Source organism: Carcharhinus amblyrhynchos, chromosome 17 (genome assembly GCF_965287045.1).
Source record: "Carcharhinus amblyrhynchos chromosome 17, sCarAmb.v2.hapA, whole genome shotgun sequence".
NCBI lineage: Eukaryota > Metazoa > Chordata > Chondrichthyes > Carcharhiniformes > Carcharhinidae > Carcharhinus > Carcharhinus amblyrhynchos.
In genome coordinates this window covers 57,888,798-57,905,793 of record NC_137340.1, presented here as the reverse complement: position 1 = coordinate 57,905,793, position 16,996 = coordinate 57,888,798, and the positions used below count along the sequence as shown (strand labels likewise).

Genomic DNA, 16,996 nt, shown 5'->3' with positions numbered 1-16,996 from the left:
TGCTCAGTGGCAGGGATCATAAAGTAAAACTACCAGACCAGTTGGCTAACACTGGGCCAAACCAGACCTAAAATTAGGTCTTCGTGAAGAACACCTAAATCTATCCAACATCTCCATATCTTAGCTGTTCCACCCCAGGCAGCACCCTGGTGAATCTCCTGTGCACCCTCTCCAATGCAATCACATCACTGCCAGAGTCTGGAAGGAGTAAGTATGAAGATAAAACTCATGTTGGGCTATGCCCCCTGGATATGTATATAGACATGTGTTACCAATAAATGGTTTGTGTTTAACAATACAAGCTTCCAGAACTTTTAGCATTACACTGAACAACAACCTTACAACTGCACAGATACTGGAATCTGCAATTCGCTGCGCCTGGGCCAAACAGGAGTGCCTTGATGAAACAGCTAATTTTTTAGATGGGTCACTGTCTGCATGGAGTTTCTAATCTCTAACCTTGGCTAAGCACCAGGTTATGCCAGAGAATTAAACACACTATCACACATGCATCCAGAGCAAGTTGAGATTGGTCAGCTTTCTCCCTGGTACTTACTCTTTTGGTGGATTCAAATCCTCTGGACGAGGCTCGAAAAATCGGAGTACTTCATCACACTGTGAGATCAGAAGTGGCAGTCGGACCAGAGACTAGAGTGGATTAAATAAGGAGCGTTACTTATTAAAGCAAAGTCAATATATAATCACACAAAGGTTTCATCACAATATTAAACATAGATATTATACTTGTCTAATTGTTAATCAAAGTTCAAATTATGGTTTTTGAGAAAAAGACAAGAGAGGTGTCTTTTGGCTAACTGATTTTAAACTAGAATTCTGTTACATTTTGCCATTTCAGAATATTTCTTTAAATCCAAACATTTTCAGCTTGTTATAAAGAGCTCTTGCCCCTTTCCTGCTCTCTCCACTACGCTCCCATGTCTCTGAAAGTATTTCCTTTTATAGAAAAGTTTGCAATATATCTAGGGAACAAGAAGTGAACACTTTTTTGGTTTTGATGAAAGGTTATCAAACTGTAATGTTAATTGTTTCTCTTGCAACAGATGCTGCCTGATCGGATGCTTTCACCATTTTCTACTTATTTCAGAGAACGTTGAATTATCTTTAACCACAATCTATCCCATGGTAATACAATCTAGTAAGAAGTCTCACAACACCAGGTTAAAGTCTAACAGGTTTATTTGGTAGCAAAAGCCATTAGTCTCAAAGGTACAGACAATATGAGTGGAGAGAGCGTTAAGCACAGTTTAAAGAGATGTGTACTGTCTCTTTAAATCTCTTTACATCTCCACTCACATTGTCTGTACCTTTGAGACTTGATTACCTGTAAAGACTTGCATTCCAACCATTATTTTGTAAATTGAGTTTGTGTCTTTATATGCCTTGTTTGTGAATAGAACACCCACTCACGTGACGAAGGAGCAGCAAGTGCTCCGAAAGCCAGTGGCTTTTGCTACCAAATAAATCTGTTGTACTTTAACCTGGCATTGTGAGACTTCTGTGTTTACCCTAGTCCAAGGCCGGCATCTCCACATTATGATACAATCTAGCTCAGTGGTTAAAAACAAAAGGGTGGCATGGGCAAGTTGGGCCAAAGGACCATCTCCATGCTGTAAATCTCTATGACTCTAATCTGAAGCCATGAGATCAGCTTTCACATTTAACCCAATGGCTCCCAGCTGAAGTGCTTGACCATCTTTTTACTCCACCATAGGGCATAAGCTCAGAGTAAGGGGTTGTCCATTTAAGACAGATGAGGAGGAATTTCTTCTCTGAGGGGAGTGAATCTGTGCAATTATTTACTACAGAGAATTGTAAAGGTTATGTTGTTAAGTATGTTCAAGGCTGAGATAGATAGACTTTTAATTGGTAAGGGAATCATAGAGTCATAGAAGTTTACAGCATGGAAACAGGCCCTTTGGCCCCACTTGTCCATGCTGGGATATTGCTTTATGGATTCAGAACCTGCAGAAGGCAGAGAGTGGTTGTGGATGGGTCTTTTTCTGCATGGACGTCGGTCACCAGTGGAGTGCCCCAGGGATCTGTTCTGGGACCCTTGCTGTTTGTAATTTTCATAAATGACCTGGATGAGGAAGTGGAGGAATGGGTTGGTAAGTTTGCCGACAACACGAAGGTCGGTGGTGTTGTGGATAGTTTGGACGGATGTCAGAAGTTGCAGCGTGACACAGATAGGATGCAAGACTGGGCGGACAAGTGGCGGATGGACTTCAACCCGGATAAATGTGTAGTGGTCCAATTTGGCAGGTCAAATGGGATGAAGGAGTAAAATATCAAGGGTAAGACTCTTGGCAGTGTAGAGGATCAGAAGGACCTTGGGGTCAGGGTCCATGGGACTCTTAAATTGGCCTCGCAGGTAGAGGATGTGGTTAAGAAGGCATATGGTGTACTGGCCTTCATTAATCGAGGGATTGAGTTTAGGAGTCGGGAGGTAAAGCTGCAACTTTATAAGACCCTTGTCAGGCCTCATTTGGAGTACTGTGCGCAGTTCTGGTTCCCTCATTGCAGGAAGGATGTGGAAGCTATAGAAAGGGTGCAGATGAGATTTACAAGGATTGGGTGGCATGCCTTACGAGCATAGGTTGAGGGAGCTAGGGTCTTTTCTCCCTGGAGAGACGAAGGATGAGAGGCGACCTGATAGAGGTTTATAAGATGATGAGAGGAATAGATAGGGTGGATTCTCAGAGGCTTTTTCCCAGGACTGAAATGGTCATTACGAGAGGACACAGGTTTAAGGTGCTGGGGAGCAGGTATAGAGGAGATGTCAGGGGTAAGTTTTTCACTCAGAGGGTGGTTGGTGAGTGGAATCGGCTGCCTTCTGTGGTGGTGGAGGCAAATTCGATAGGGTCTTTTAAGAGACTTCTGGATGAGTACATTGGACTTAATAGGATTGACGGTTATAGGTAAGCCTAGTAGGGAGGGATATGATCGGCGCAACCTGTGGACCGAAGGGCCTGTTTGTGCTGTAGTGTTCTATGTTCTACATCCACAGATGGCATGAACAAACTCCTAGTGTTAAAGCTTCGGGAATGATAGCAAGTGAAGTAGACTATTCAGCCTCTCTGCCCTGTACTGCCATTCAATTTGATCATGGCTAATCTGTAGAGAAAATGCTGGAAAATCTCAGCAGGTCTGGCAGCATCTGTAAGGAGAGAAAAGAGCTGACATTTCGAGTCAAACCTGTGAAAAAGTTTGATTTCTAACTTCCTTTATCTGGAAGCCAGGAGGAGCATGTGTAATCTGTCCCAACCACAATATTAAACCAGCTCTTATCAAAGTCACAACTGATATCCAATGTGGCGGTAACAAATTTTCCCTCCTCGTCGGTCTCAAACTGTCTGCAACCTTTAACATGGTTGATTACCTCATTCTCCTCTAACACCCCTTCACTGACGTCCAGCAGGGTGGAACTGCTCTCAGCTGATTCCATTCTTATTTATTCAATCAGACCCAGAGAATCAGCAGCAATGGCTTCTCTACCTGCTCCCACATTGTGATCTCTGGTGTCACCCAAGAATCTATCCTTCACACCCTCGTATTTCTCATCCACATGCTGCATCATCTGAAGTTCAGTGTTAGTTTTCACATTTACACTGACAACAGCCTCTACCTCCACCTCTGCTGACTCCAAATTGCCAAACTGCAGCTTTGACAAAGGGTCGTCTGGACTCGAAATGTCAGCTCTTTTCTCTCCCCACAGATGCTGCTGAGATTTTCCAGCATTTTCTCTTTTGGTTTCAGATTCCAGCATCCGCAATAATTTACTTTTACTTTATGGTTCATCTGTAACAGCATCTATCCACCTCGGTTTCATATGCATCCCTTAAAACCGTTGTTTAACAAGAATCTATAAATCTCAGCTTTACAATTTAAAATTCACCCAAACAGCTGTTGGGGGTTGACTGTTTCTTGACTTCCACTATACTTGATGTGAAGAAATGCTCCCTGGCATAATCGCTGAACACCCTAACTCTAAATTTATGCCTTCTTGTTCTGGAATCCCTCACCAGATTAAATAAATATCTGGTTCTGCAACTGCCAGGTAATGGACACAGTAGTATGGATAAGAGCGGTTAAGTGCAAAGTGTAATTATTGTGAGTAAGGGGAGGAGGATGTTCTTTCTTCTATCTTCCTCAGCCTCCAGGAAAGCAGAAGTTGAAAAGCTGCTGGAAAGGCTGAGGATTAAAAAATCCAAAAGTTTAATCAAAGCAGAAGCATAAGTTCATTGGTTGATGAGAAGCTGCTGTTAGGGAGTGTCTGTAAATGGCTGAAAATTAGAAAAATGCATTAGTTCTAAAAGTAGCTACAGAGACGTAAGCAAGAAACATGAGCAATAGGGAAGTATAGTCAAGGCCAGGTAAAGTAAAGTCATATGAGTAAATCACATTAAATACAGTTACCATCAGGGAAATAAAACTGGAGCCAAATCAGAACAGCTCACTTGTGTGGAATGTATATCCCATACTATGTGGGAAGTTATGGATGCTACCAGTGTGCTAGCTGACCATGGGTGCAGGAAGTGTCGCCAGCTGTAGAAAAAGAGCTCTGAGTTTTGAAGCATGGAGGCTGGAGTCACTGAGGGGCATCCACAATGCCAAGAGTTACAAAGCACGTTGAGGGGTGGTAATACACAGCTTAGGAATCTGAGGGCAGAAGGGGAATGGATGACAGCCAGGCCATCCAAGAAGCTAGGCAGGTGGTGCAGAAGTCACACTCACCAGGTTTTCTGTTTTGGACACTGGCAAGGGGGATAGTTTTGTGGAGGAGTGAACCCAGGGCCATGTTTGTGGCACCACAAGTGGTTCTACTCTAAAGGTGGGGAGGGAGAAGGAAGGAAGAGCAGTAGTGATAGGGGATTCAATAGTTAGGAGAACAAACATACATTTCTGTGTCCATAGATGTGACTCCAGGATGGCATGTTGCCTCCGTGGTGCCATGGTCAAGGATGTCACAGAGTGGTTGCAGGACATTTAACAGGGAGAAGATGATCAGCCAGAAGCTCTGGTCCACATTGGTGCCAAAGAGAGAGAGCCTGAAGCTCATTTTTGTGAGCTGGGAAGAAGACTGAAAAGCAGGATCTCTAAAACAGTAACCTCATGATTATGCCTTATGTCATACACTTTCTAAGCTTTTTAGCTTTGACAAAGGGTCATCTGGACTCGAAACATCAGCTCTTTTCTCTTCCTATAGATGCTGCCAGACCTGCATTCTCTCTTTTGGTTTCAGATTCCAGCATTCGTAGTAATTATTTCAATCTCATGATTATTCCCAGTCCCGCAGGCTAATAAGCACAAATATGAGAACTCAGCAATTGAACATAGAGCTGAAAAGTTTATTTATTAGTATCACAAGTTGGCTTACATTAACACTGCAATGAAGTTATTGTGAAAATCCCCTAGACATCACATTCATTAGCCTTCTTAATAAGTCTCCCATGTGGAACTTTGTCAAAGGCTTTGCTCAAATCCATGAAAACTACATCAACCTCAGTACCCTCATCCACACCCTTGGTTACATGCTTAAAAAATTCAATTAAATTTGTTAGGCATGACTTCCTTCTGACAAAACCATGCTGATTATCCTGGATCAAACCTTGCCTTCCCAAATGAAGATAGATTCTCTCCTTCAGAATCTTCTCCAGTAGTTTCCCAACCACTAATGCGAGACTCACTCGTCTGTAGTTCCCTGGCTTGTCTCTACAAACTTTCTTAAATAATGGGATCCCATTAGCTGTTCTCCAGTCTTGTGGCACTTTCCCGGTGGCCAGGAAGGAATTAAAAATGTCAGTCAGAGTCCCTGCAACAGCCTGGGACACAATTCATCTGGACCTAGAGATTTGTCCACTTTTAAGCCCACCAATACCTTGTCACTTCCTGTGATAATTTTCTCCAGAGCCTCACAGTCTCTACAGTTATTAGAAGAGAAAACTGTCATATCAGTAGAGGGCATTCAAAACTTGATTCTACGGGCACAGTGTTGAAATGTCCTCACAAAGGGTGACACTGCCAAATCTGGAACCTCCCCTGGTTATATAGAAAAAGATAAAGCTTATGACAGTCACAGAAAATTTAATACTGTAGAAAGTATACAGGAATAGAGAAAGTACAGGGGTGAAGTGAAAAAGGAAATCAGAAAAAGAAAGATACGAAAAATATTGACAGGAAAAATTAAAGAAAACCCAAAGATGTTTTACCAGTACATTAAGAGCAAGAGAATAACAATGGGAAGGGTACATTCTATCAAAGATATACACGGTAATTTATGCACTGATGCTGAAGATGCGGGCAGAGTTATCAATGAATTATTTGTCTCCTTCTTCACTAAAGAACGGGATGATAAGACCATAAGACATAGCAGCAAACATAAATCATTCGGTGTATCAAATCTGTTCCACCATTCAATGAGATGATGACTGGAATGCTATAATCTTTTACTCTGCACTTTCCCTTCTCATCCCCTTGATTCCCTTACTGATTAAAAATCTGAGTAATGCAGCCTTGAGCTTACTTAACAACTCAGTCTCTACAGCCCTCTGCAGTAAAAAATTCCCTGGATTCACTACCTTCGAAGAAAAAAATCCCTGCTGATCCCTGTCTTAAATGGGTGATGTGGAGATGTCAGCATTGCACCAGGGTGGGCACAGTAAGAAATCTCACAACACCAGGTTAAAGTCCAACAGATTTATTTGGTAGCACAAGCTTTCGGGGCGCTGCTCCTGCATCAGGTGAGAGGGTGATCCCCTACTCTGAGATTATGCCCCTAATCTTAGATTCTCCCACAATGGGAAATAACTGCTCAGCATTAATCTTGTTAAGTCCCCGAGAATCCTACATATCACAAGAAGGTCATCTCTCATTCTTCTAAACTCAATGAGTACAGGCCTAACCTACTGAGGTAGCTTTGGCTGAGAGGATTAAGTTGAATCCAGAGGGATTCTTTAAGTATATTAGAGGAAAAAAAGCAAGGGAGAGAACAGGATCCCTCAAGGATCAAAGCGGATAAATGTGTGGAACCGCAGGAGATGGGCGAGGTTCTCAATGAATATTTCTCCTCTGAGTTTACCTTGGAAAAAGATGTGAAGACTTGGGAACCTGGGAAAGTTAGTGGCAATATACTGGGGACAGTTCGCATTACAGTACAAGAAGTGATGGACATATTAAAATGTACGAGGGTGGATAAATCTCCTGGCCCTGACCGGGTATATCCAAGAACACTGTGTGAGTTGAGAGAAGAAATGGTGGGAGCCCTGGCTGAGATATTTGCATCAATGTTAGTCTCGGGTGAGATATCAGAAGACTGGAGGATAGCAAATGTTGTGCCCTTATTTAAAAAGGGCTGCAAAGAAAAACCTGGGAATTATAGACCAGTAAGCGTAATGTCTGTGGTGGGCAAGTTACTAGACAGGATTCTGAGGGAAGACAGGGTTTCATTAGGAGTAATCAGCATGGCTTTGTGCATGGGACATCATTACGGAGATTTACAGCATGGAAACAGGCCTCTTGGCCCAACTTATCCACAATTCCTTACAAATTTGTTAGAATTCTTTGATGAAATGACCAGGAAGGTTGATGAGGTCAGGATGGTAGACATAGACTATATGGATTTCAGTAAGGCCTTTGATAAAGTTCCACATTGTAGGCTGCTCTGGAAGGTTAGATCACATGGAATCCAGGAGGAGCTGGCAAATTGGATATACAATTGGCTTGATGGTAGGAAGCAGAGGGTAATGGTGGAAGGATGCTTGTCGGACTGGAGGCCTGTGACTAGTAGTGTGCCTCAGGGGTCAGTGCTGGACCCATTGTTGCTTGTTATTTATATCAACTGATCTATAGCCTGCTGTATCCTCTGATGGTCCTCATCGCTACCCGCAAATCCATCAACCTTTGTGTCGTCTGCAAACTTACTAGTCAAACCAGTTACATTTTCCTCCAAATCATTTATATATATTACAGACAGCTAAGATCCCAACACTGATCAAGATAGAAATTTCGTAGTGAATTGTATGACCTTGTGGAGTATCTTGGAACAGAGGGACCTTGGCGTTCAGGTGCCCGGTTCTCTAAAGGTGGAATCATAGGTAGATAGGACAGTGAAGAAAGTTTTTGGCACGCTGGCCTTCATCAGTCATGGCATTGAGTAAAGAAATTGGGAAGTTATGTTGCAGTTGTACAAGACGTTGGAGGCCGCACCTGGAGAATGTTTACCCGAAGATCAGAGGCCGAATGCCCGTGACTGCTGAAGTGTTCACCAACAGGAAGGGAACAGTCTTGCCTAATAATTGTCAAGCGGTGTTCATTCATCCGTTGTCGTAGCGTCTGCATGGTCTCCCCAGTGTACCATGCCTGGGGACATCCTTTCCTGCAGCGTATCAGATAGACAATATTGGCCGAGTTGCAAGAGCACGTACCGTGTACTTGGTGGATGGTGTTCTCACGTGAGATAGAACACCATCCACCAGGTACACAGTAGGAGGCATTGCACATTGGGGGGACCATGCAGACGCTATGACAACGAATGAATGAACACCGCTCGACAATCACCAGGCAAGAGTGTTCCCTTTCTGTTGGCAAACACTTCAGCAGACACAGGCATTTGGCCTCTGATCTTCGCATAAACATTCTCCAAGGCAGCCTTCACAACACACAACAGCGCAGATTCGCTGAGATGGAACCGATAGCCAAGTTCCGCACACATGAGGACGGCCACAACTGGGATCTTGGGTTCATGTCGCACTATTTGTAACCCCCATGTCTTGCCTAGACTTGCAAAATCTCACTACCGTCCTGTCTGGGGACAATACACATCTCTTTAACATATGCTTAATGCTATCTCCACTCACATTGTCTGCACCTTTAAGACTTGAATATCTGTAAAGACTCGCGTTCTAATCAGTATTCTGTAAACTGTGTATGTGGCTTTTTATCCTCTGTTCATGATCAGAACTCCCCACTCACCTGACGAAGGGGCAAAGCCCCAAAAGCTAGTGCGTCTGCTACCAAATAAACCTGTTGGACTTTAACCTGGTGTTGAGAGACTTCTTAAGGTGAATGTACTCAGTCTTTTTCCCAGGGTTGGGGAATCAAGAACTGGAGGGCAGAGATTTAGAGGGAAAAGAATTAACACGTATCTGAGGAGCAACTTTTGGATGATTAGCCATGATCATAATGAATGGCAGAACAGGCTCGAGGGGCAGAATGGTCTCCTCCTACTCCTATTTTCTATGTTTCTATGTAAACAGGTTGGGCCTGTGCTCCTTGGAGTTTGGAAGAATGAGACGTGATAAAACTGAAACAAATAAGATTCTTAGGGAGTTAGACAGGATGAATGTTGGGAGGATGTTTCACAGGATCACAGAAATAATGTCGAAGAAACCCTTCAGCTCACTGAGTGTGCATCAATCCGTGAAAAACGCCTAATCTACCTTATTCCATTTACCAGGTATAAACTAGGCTTGTACTCGTTAGAGTTTAGAAGAATGAGGGGAGATCTCATTGAGACATATAAGATGATGAATGGGATGGATAGGATAGAGGTGGAGAGACTCTTCCCGCTCAGAAAGGACAGTCGGACTAGAGCGCACAGCCTCAAGATAAAGGGGGGGCGATTTAGAACGGAGTTGAGGAGGAACTTCTTCACTCAAAGGGTGGTGAATCTCTGGAATCCTCTGCCCCTTGAGGTGTTGGAGACTGCCTCACTAAATATTTTTAAGACGCGGGTTGATGGGTTTTTGATAAGCGAGGGGATTAAGAGTTATGGGGAGAGGGCGGGAAAGTGGAACTGAGCCACGACAGATCAGCCATGATCTTATTGAATGGCGGGGCAGGCTCGAAGGGCTAGATGGTCTACTCCTGCTCCTATTTCTTATGTTCTTATGTACTCCAGCTGGAGCCTCACCAGTGCCCTGTACAGTCGCAGCAAGACCTCCCTGCTTTTATATTCTATCCCCCTCGCGATAAAGGCCAGCATCCCATTCGCCTTCTTGATTACCTGCTGCACCTGCAGACTGGGTTTTTGTGATTCGTGCACAAGGACCCCCAGGTTCCTCTGCACCGTAGCATGCTGCAGCTTTTTGCCTTTTAAATAATAATTCCTCCGACTACTATTTCTACCAAAGTGGATAACCTCACATTTGCTAACATTATACTCCATCTGCCAGGTCTTTGCCCACTCGCTCAGCCTATCCAGATCTCTCTGCAGACTTTCCACACCCTCCGCGCAATTTGCTCTTTCACTCATCTTTGTGTCATGAGCAAATTTCGTCACCCTACACTCAGACCCCTCCTACAGATCGTCTATATAAATGGTAAATAGCTGAGGCCCCAGCACCGATCCCTACGGCACTCCACTAGTCACCAACTGCCAACTAGAATAGCACCCATTGATTCCAACTCTCTGCTTCCTATTAGACAGCCAATCCTCTATCCACGCTAACAACTTACCCCCAACTCCATGCACCCTAACCTTTTGCAGCAACCTTTTGTGAGGCACCTTAACAAACGCCTTCTGGAAATCTAAAAACACCACATCCACCGGTTCCCCTCTGTCTACCACACTAGTCACATCCTCATAGAAATCCAATAAATTTGTTAAACACGACTTCCCCTTAACGAATCCATGCTGTGTCTGCTTGATCAAACCATTCTTTTCTAGGTGCCTCGCTATTTCTTCTTTGATGACAGGTTCTAGCAATTTTCCAACTACAGACGTTGAACTAACCGGCCTATAATTCCCTGCCTTTTGTTTGCTACCTTTTTTAAACAGCGGCGTAACATTAGCCATTTTCCAATCTTCCGGCACTTCCCCGGAGTCCAGCGAATTTTGATAAATAATCACTAAGGCATCCACTATCACCTCTGCCATTTCCTTCAGAACCCTGGGATGCATTCCATCCGGTCCTGGGGACTTGTCTACCTTCAGTCCCATTAGTCTATCAAGTACTACCTCTCTAGTGACAGTAATCGCATTAAGTACCTCATCACCTACCAACCCTCTATCTTTAATATTCGACAAACTCTTTGTGTCCTCCTCCGTGAAGACCAACACAAAAAACTTATTTAAAGCCTCAGCCGTTTCCGCATTGCCCACCACTAAATCCCCCCTCTCGTCCTCCAAGGGTCCAACAATTGATGAGAAATATTCGTTTAGGATTTCACCCATCTCTTGTGGATCTGCACATAGATGACAAAGAACAAAGAAGAACAAAGAACAATACAGCACAGGAAACAGGCCCTTCAGCCCTCCAAGTCTGTGTTGCTCTTTGGTCCAACTAGACCATTCGTTTGTATCCCTCCATTCCCAGTCTGCTCATGTTACTATCCAGGTAAGTCTTAAACGATCCCAACGTGTCCGCCCCCACCACCCTACTTGGCAGTGCATTCCAGGCCCCACCACCCTCTGTGTAAAAAACGTCCCTCTGATATCTGAGTTAAACCTCGCCCCTCTCATCTTGAGCCTGTGACCCCTTGTCACCTCCAACCTCGGAAAAAGCTTCCCACTGTTCACCCTATCTAAATCCTTCATAATTTTGTACACATCTATTCAGTTTCCCTTCATTCTCCGTCTTTCCAGGGAGAATAACTCCAGTCTTACCCAATCTCTCCTCATAGCTGAGACCCTCCATACCAGGCAACATCCTGGTAAACCTCCACTGCACTCTCTCCAAAGCCTCCACGTCCTTCTAATAGTGTGGTGACCAGAACTGGACGTAGTACTCCAAATGTGGCCTAACCAATGTTCTATACAGCTGCAACATAAGACTCCAGTTTTTATACTTTATACCCTGTCCTAGAAAGGCAAGCATGCCATTTGCCTTCTGCACCACCTTCTCCACCTGTGCTGCCACCTTCAAGGATTTGTGGACTTGCACACCCAGGTCCCTCTGTGTTTCTATACTTTTGATGGTTCTGCCATTTATTGTATAACTCCCCCCTACATTAGTTCTACCAAAATGCATCACTTCGCAATTATCTGGATTAAATTCCATCTGCCATTTCTCTGCCCAATTTTCCAGCCTAGCTATATCCTGCTGTATTCTCTGACAATGTTCATTGCTATCCGCAAGTCCAGCCATCTTTGTGTCATCTGCAAATTTACTGATTACACCAGTTACACCTTCTTCCAAATCATTTATATATATCACAAATAGCAGAGGTCCCAGTACAGAGCCCTGCGGAACACCCTGGTCACAGACCTCCAGCCGGAAAAAAAACCCTTCGACTGCTACCCTCTGTCTCCTGTGGCCAAGACAGTTCTCTATCCATCTAGCCACCTCTCCTTGTATCCCATGAGCTTTAACCATTTTTTCACCAACCTGACATGAGAGACTTTGTCAAATGCCTTACTGAAATCCATATAGACGGCATCCACGGCCCTTCATTCGTCAACCGTTTTTGTCACCACATTAAAAAACTCCACCAAATTTGTAAGGCCCAACCTCCCTCTTACAAAACCATGCTGTCTGTCACTAATGAGATTGTTCCATTCTAAATGTGCATACATCCTATCTCTAAGAATCCTCTCCAACAAATTCCCTACCACGGACATCAAGCTCACCGGCCTATAAATACCTGGGTTATCCCTGCTACCCTTCTTAAATAACGGTACCACATTCGCTATCCTCCAATCTTCAGGGACCTCACCTGTGTCCAATGAAGAGACAAAAATTTCTGTCAGAGGCCCAGCAATTTCAACTCTTGCCTCCCTGAGCAGTCTAGGATAGATGACCTTGTTGATCCTTAAGAGGCCCTACTCTCTCCCTTGTTACTCTTTTGCCCTTTATGTATTTGTAGAAGCTCTTTGGATTCTCCTTTGCCTTATCTGCCAAAACAGTCTTGTGTCCCGTTTCTGCCCTCCTGATTTCTCTCTTAACTCTACTCCTACACCCCCTATACTCTTCAAGAGATTCGCTTGATCCCAGCTGCCTATGCATGTCATGTGCCTCTTTCTTCTTCTTGACCAGGGCCTCAATATCGTGAGTCATCCAGGGTTCCCTACTTCTGCCAGCCTTGCCCTTCAGTCTAAGAGGAATGTGTTAACCTTCGTAGAGGATGGTAAACATTTGGAATTCTTTACGCCAAGAAGCAGTCTATGGAGGCCGAATCCTTGAACATTTTCAAGGCTGAAATTGATAGGTCTTTAATCAGTTACGGTGGACAGTAGACTTTGAGAATGTTAGATCAGCCATAATCACATTAAATGATGGAGCAAGTGTGAAGGACTGAGTGGCCTAGCCCTGTTCTTATGGCATCTGTATGACTCTTCTACAGAGCTGAAGAGAGGTAGAAACGAGATGTGTTATACTGTTATAGGAGTTGCTGGGTTTATAATGAATATTGATAGGTAATTTTATCACCAGAAATAGAGACAGAGAAGTCAAAGGAGGGAAAGGTTGGAGATGGACCATGTGAAGGTAAGAGAGGGGTGGACATTGGAAGCAAAATCTTTGCAGTTCCAGACAACAGCACGAAGTGGCATCAATATAGTCACTATTTACCAGATAAAGAATTGTGGAGGGGGCCCCTCAAATAGGTTTGGAACGACGAATGTCCCACATAACCCACAAATAGATAGGCATGACTATCTACTGGAGCCTATGCAGATAATCTTAGCCACACCTTTTATTTGGAAGAAGTGAGACAAGTTAAAGGAGACATTATTCAATGAGAAAACAAGTTCAGCCTGCAAAGGAGAGTAGTGATGGATATGGACTGTTCTGTCCTCTGTCCAAGGAAGAAGTGGAGAGTCCTCAGACTGTCCTGGTAACAGGGTGAGGTGTAAAGGGATTGGACATCCAGAGTAAGGAGGAGACCATTACAACCAAAAACTGGAACTTGTTCAAACCATGTAGGACATCAGAGGAGTCGCGAATGTAGGTGGAAGAAACTAGACAATCAGAAAGAGAATCGAGTCAAGATGGAAAGAAATGAGTACAGTAGTCCAGTTTCTGCAGGGTTGGGAATTAAGAGGATGGGAGCTGTGGAGGGCAGAAAAAAGTGAGGGGAGGGAGGTTTAGGGAGGATTTGAAGAAAAACCTTTTCACTCAGAGGGTGGTGACGGTCCAGAATGCACTGCCTGGGAGGGTGAAGGATGCCTCACATCCTTTAAAAAGTACCTAGATAAGTACTTGGCGCACCATAACATTCAAGGCTATGGGCTAAGTGCTGGCAAGTGGGATTAGTTGGGCAAGTCAGGGCCTTTCATGTGCTGGTGCAGTCTCGATGGGCCAAAGAGTCTCTTCTGCACTGTAGTATTTTGTGATTCTGTGATCCACAGAGTAGATTAGGTCGGTGACTGGCCTGGAAATTATGGCTTTGTGTTCAGAGATGGGGTCATGGACCAAGAGGCAGTAGAAAGAAGTGTCTGAGAGTTGGTGCTCAGCCGCTGCAAGGCAGAGGTCGGCACCCCACATACCAAGTATTATTGTTGTCAGCAAATTTGATAGCAAAGTCAGGGTTGGACCTAAGAGAACAGGAGTGCGGTAGCATCAATAATTATGTCCTTGTTGAGCGCAATAATTCAGCACATGAATCCAACCCAACATCCTCCTGTCTGAACTGCTTAACTATCTATTGGATAAACTTCCAAGTCATTGAGGAAAGTTTTCCAAGTCTGCTAGTCATGAATACTCCAATTCAATTGTATCATTCATAAAAGGATGTACACACTGATCAGATCCTAAAGGCTTTTTACAATAAATAGCCAATTATCATAATTAATGCTCTATTTTAAACTCCAACCAATGCAGGCTGTGATATAACGTGAACTATTTGTACTGACAGTAACAATACAGAACACAGAAGAACACTTCTAAGAAAGAAACCATGGGGCTCACATATAAATGACTGCTCAATGCTCTGCTTGTTCAGAAACTGAGAAACACTCCTTCCTCAAAAACATTCTGCAGATTGTCTGATTATTCCATCAGTCACCAACCTGGTTTTGTGTTTCTCCATTCATTACTGATCAATACAACACTGTTAATGTACAAAAGCCAGTAATCAGACATTTTGTTTCATGTTGAACCAGGGTCAGTCTCCTCAGCAGCAACAATGCAACTCTCTTTTCATTCATTGGCAATCAGTACAATACTGAATAGTACACAATTCTGCCTCTTCCTGTAACTTCTGTGCACAGATCAAGGTCACTTTAGATGAGATCATTCCTTCATCTCAGCTCTCATTAATGTGCAGATTGCTCTAAATAGATCATCAGCAGATCCAACAGAGGCACAGTTCTGGACCCATCAATGTAACAAGCACACCTATGTTTGTAGAACAGTTGATTAGAAACTGTTTTTCAGCAATTAAACTGGAAATTGGGCAGGCTGCATGACCATCCATTTTTCAGGAGCTACATGGTCTCCTATGGCCTAGGTCTTTTTGGACCTAACATCAGCTTCCGGTCCCCAGTCTAAGATTGGCTTGCTCTGAAGCAGCCAGATCAGAAACCCACTCTACAGCACACCTGTAACTTCTGAAGTTAAAAATAGTATGGTGCTATCCCTCCCAATCCCACATTCAACACCCTATACAACTATCGCCTCGACTTCTTTAGCAATTGTTCTGAGTTTATGAGCCCTCAGTACTGATTCACTTCCTAGTGGAAAACAATCTATCACTCTTTATCTGTTCATAAATTCAACATCTTGAAAGCTTCTTTTAAATTTTGATTCTCTTCATTGCTTGACCAAATTTCTTAACCAAAGCCTCCCATTCTCTGTGTGAATAAAATGGGTCTCCCCTTTTACTCCTGCAAGGGATTAATATTTTTCCTACAGGGGGATAAAAAGGACTATATACATTACTCCAACTGTTAGCAAACAAAACAATTATATAAATCCATCCTCACTTCTTTGTTTTTACAAACAGCACTCTATTTGCTTTTCTCTGGGCTTTTCCATTTCCATTCTCAACTTCAAAAATCTATTGCACAGCTGATGCTTATTCAGCACAGAACTCATGGCACAAAGTGCCCTTTAATCTAGCACTGAAAACCCAGAGCATAAGGAAGTATTAGACAAACAAAGTAGTAAATCTATTATCCATAATTCACAGAATCTAAACACTGCTGTAGGCACTCAGGATCCATAAAAATGTCACTGTGAGGAGCACATGTTCAGCTAGCTTGACTTCTCTTTCTTAATCTACTTCTTTTTGTTTTAGAGATGTGAATGACGCGCAAGATTTACCGCCCATCTTGAGTTAGCCAGAGAAAATCACAGCTGGCCTCTTCCTTGAAATGTTAATATTCCTACTGATGATGATTTTAGGCAGGGATTCCAGGAGTGGAGAATGCTTTGGGATGATGCTAGGGGAATTTCACAGTAAATTCATTGCAGTGTTAATATAAGCCTTAACTATGACGAATAAATAAACTAATTTTACTTTGACAGCAATCCCATAACATTGCTTCCCTCATTTTTCACGATGATTTTATGACCCTGGGACTGAGAAGTGCTGTCAAAGAAAGCTTGGCAATTTACTTCAAGCATCCAGTACTCAAGAGAGAAATTAAAACAAAAAACAAAGAAAATTACAGCACAGGAACAGGCCTTTTGGCCCTCCAAGCCTACACCGAACATGCTGCCCGTCTTAACTAAAACCCCCTACTCTTCCAGGATCCATATCCCTCTACAATTTGCAGAGGGAAGTCCCCCCTAACACTATGGCAGTCCTAGTCTAAAAGTAAAGTTTATTTACTAGTCACAAGCCTTACATTAACACTGCAATGAAGTTGCTGTGAAATTCCCCTCGTCTCCACAGTGCAGCGCCTGTTCGGGTCAATGCACCCAACCTGCATGTCTTTCAGAATGAGAGGGGAACTCGGAGCACTCGGAGGAAACCTAAGCAGACACAGGGAAAACATGCAAACTCCACACAATGACCCAAGCCGGGAATCAAACCCAGGTCCCTGGCACTATGAAGCAGCAGTGCTAACCACTGTGCTACCATGCCGCCCCCA

At 43.5% G+C, this 16,996-nt stretch overlaps 1 protein-coding gene across 2 annotated transcripts in view; it reads right to left on the bottom strand.

The window, feature by feature from the left end:
- Window positions 1–16,996, bottom strand: part of sh3pxd2aa (SH3 and PX domains 2Aa) — a 610,480-nt gene that overhangs the window by 361,537 nt on the left and 231,947 nt on the right. For both annotated transcript variants that reach the window (XM_080206018.1, XM_080206019.1), the window contains exon 5: window positions 557–648. In XM_080206018.1, the coding sequence (XP_080062144.1) occupies window positions 557–648 (92 nt within the window). The remainder of the gene's footprint in view (window positions 1–556; window positions 649–16,996) is intronic.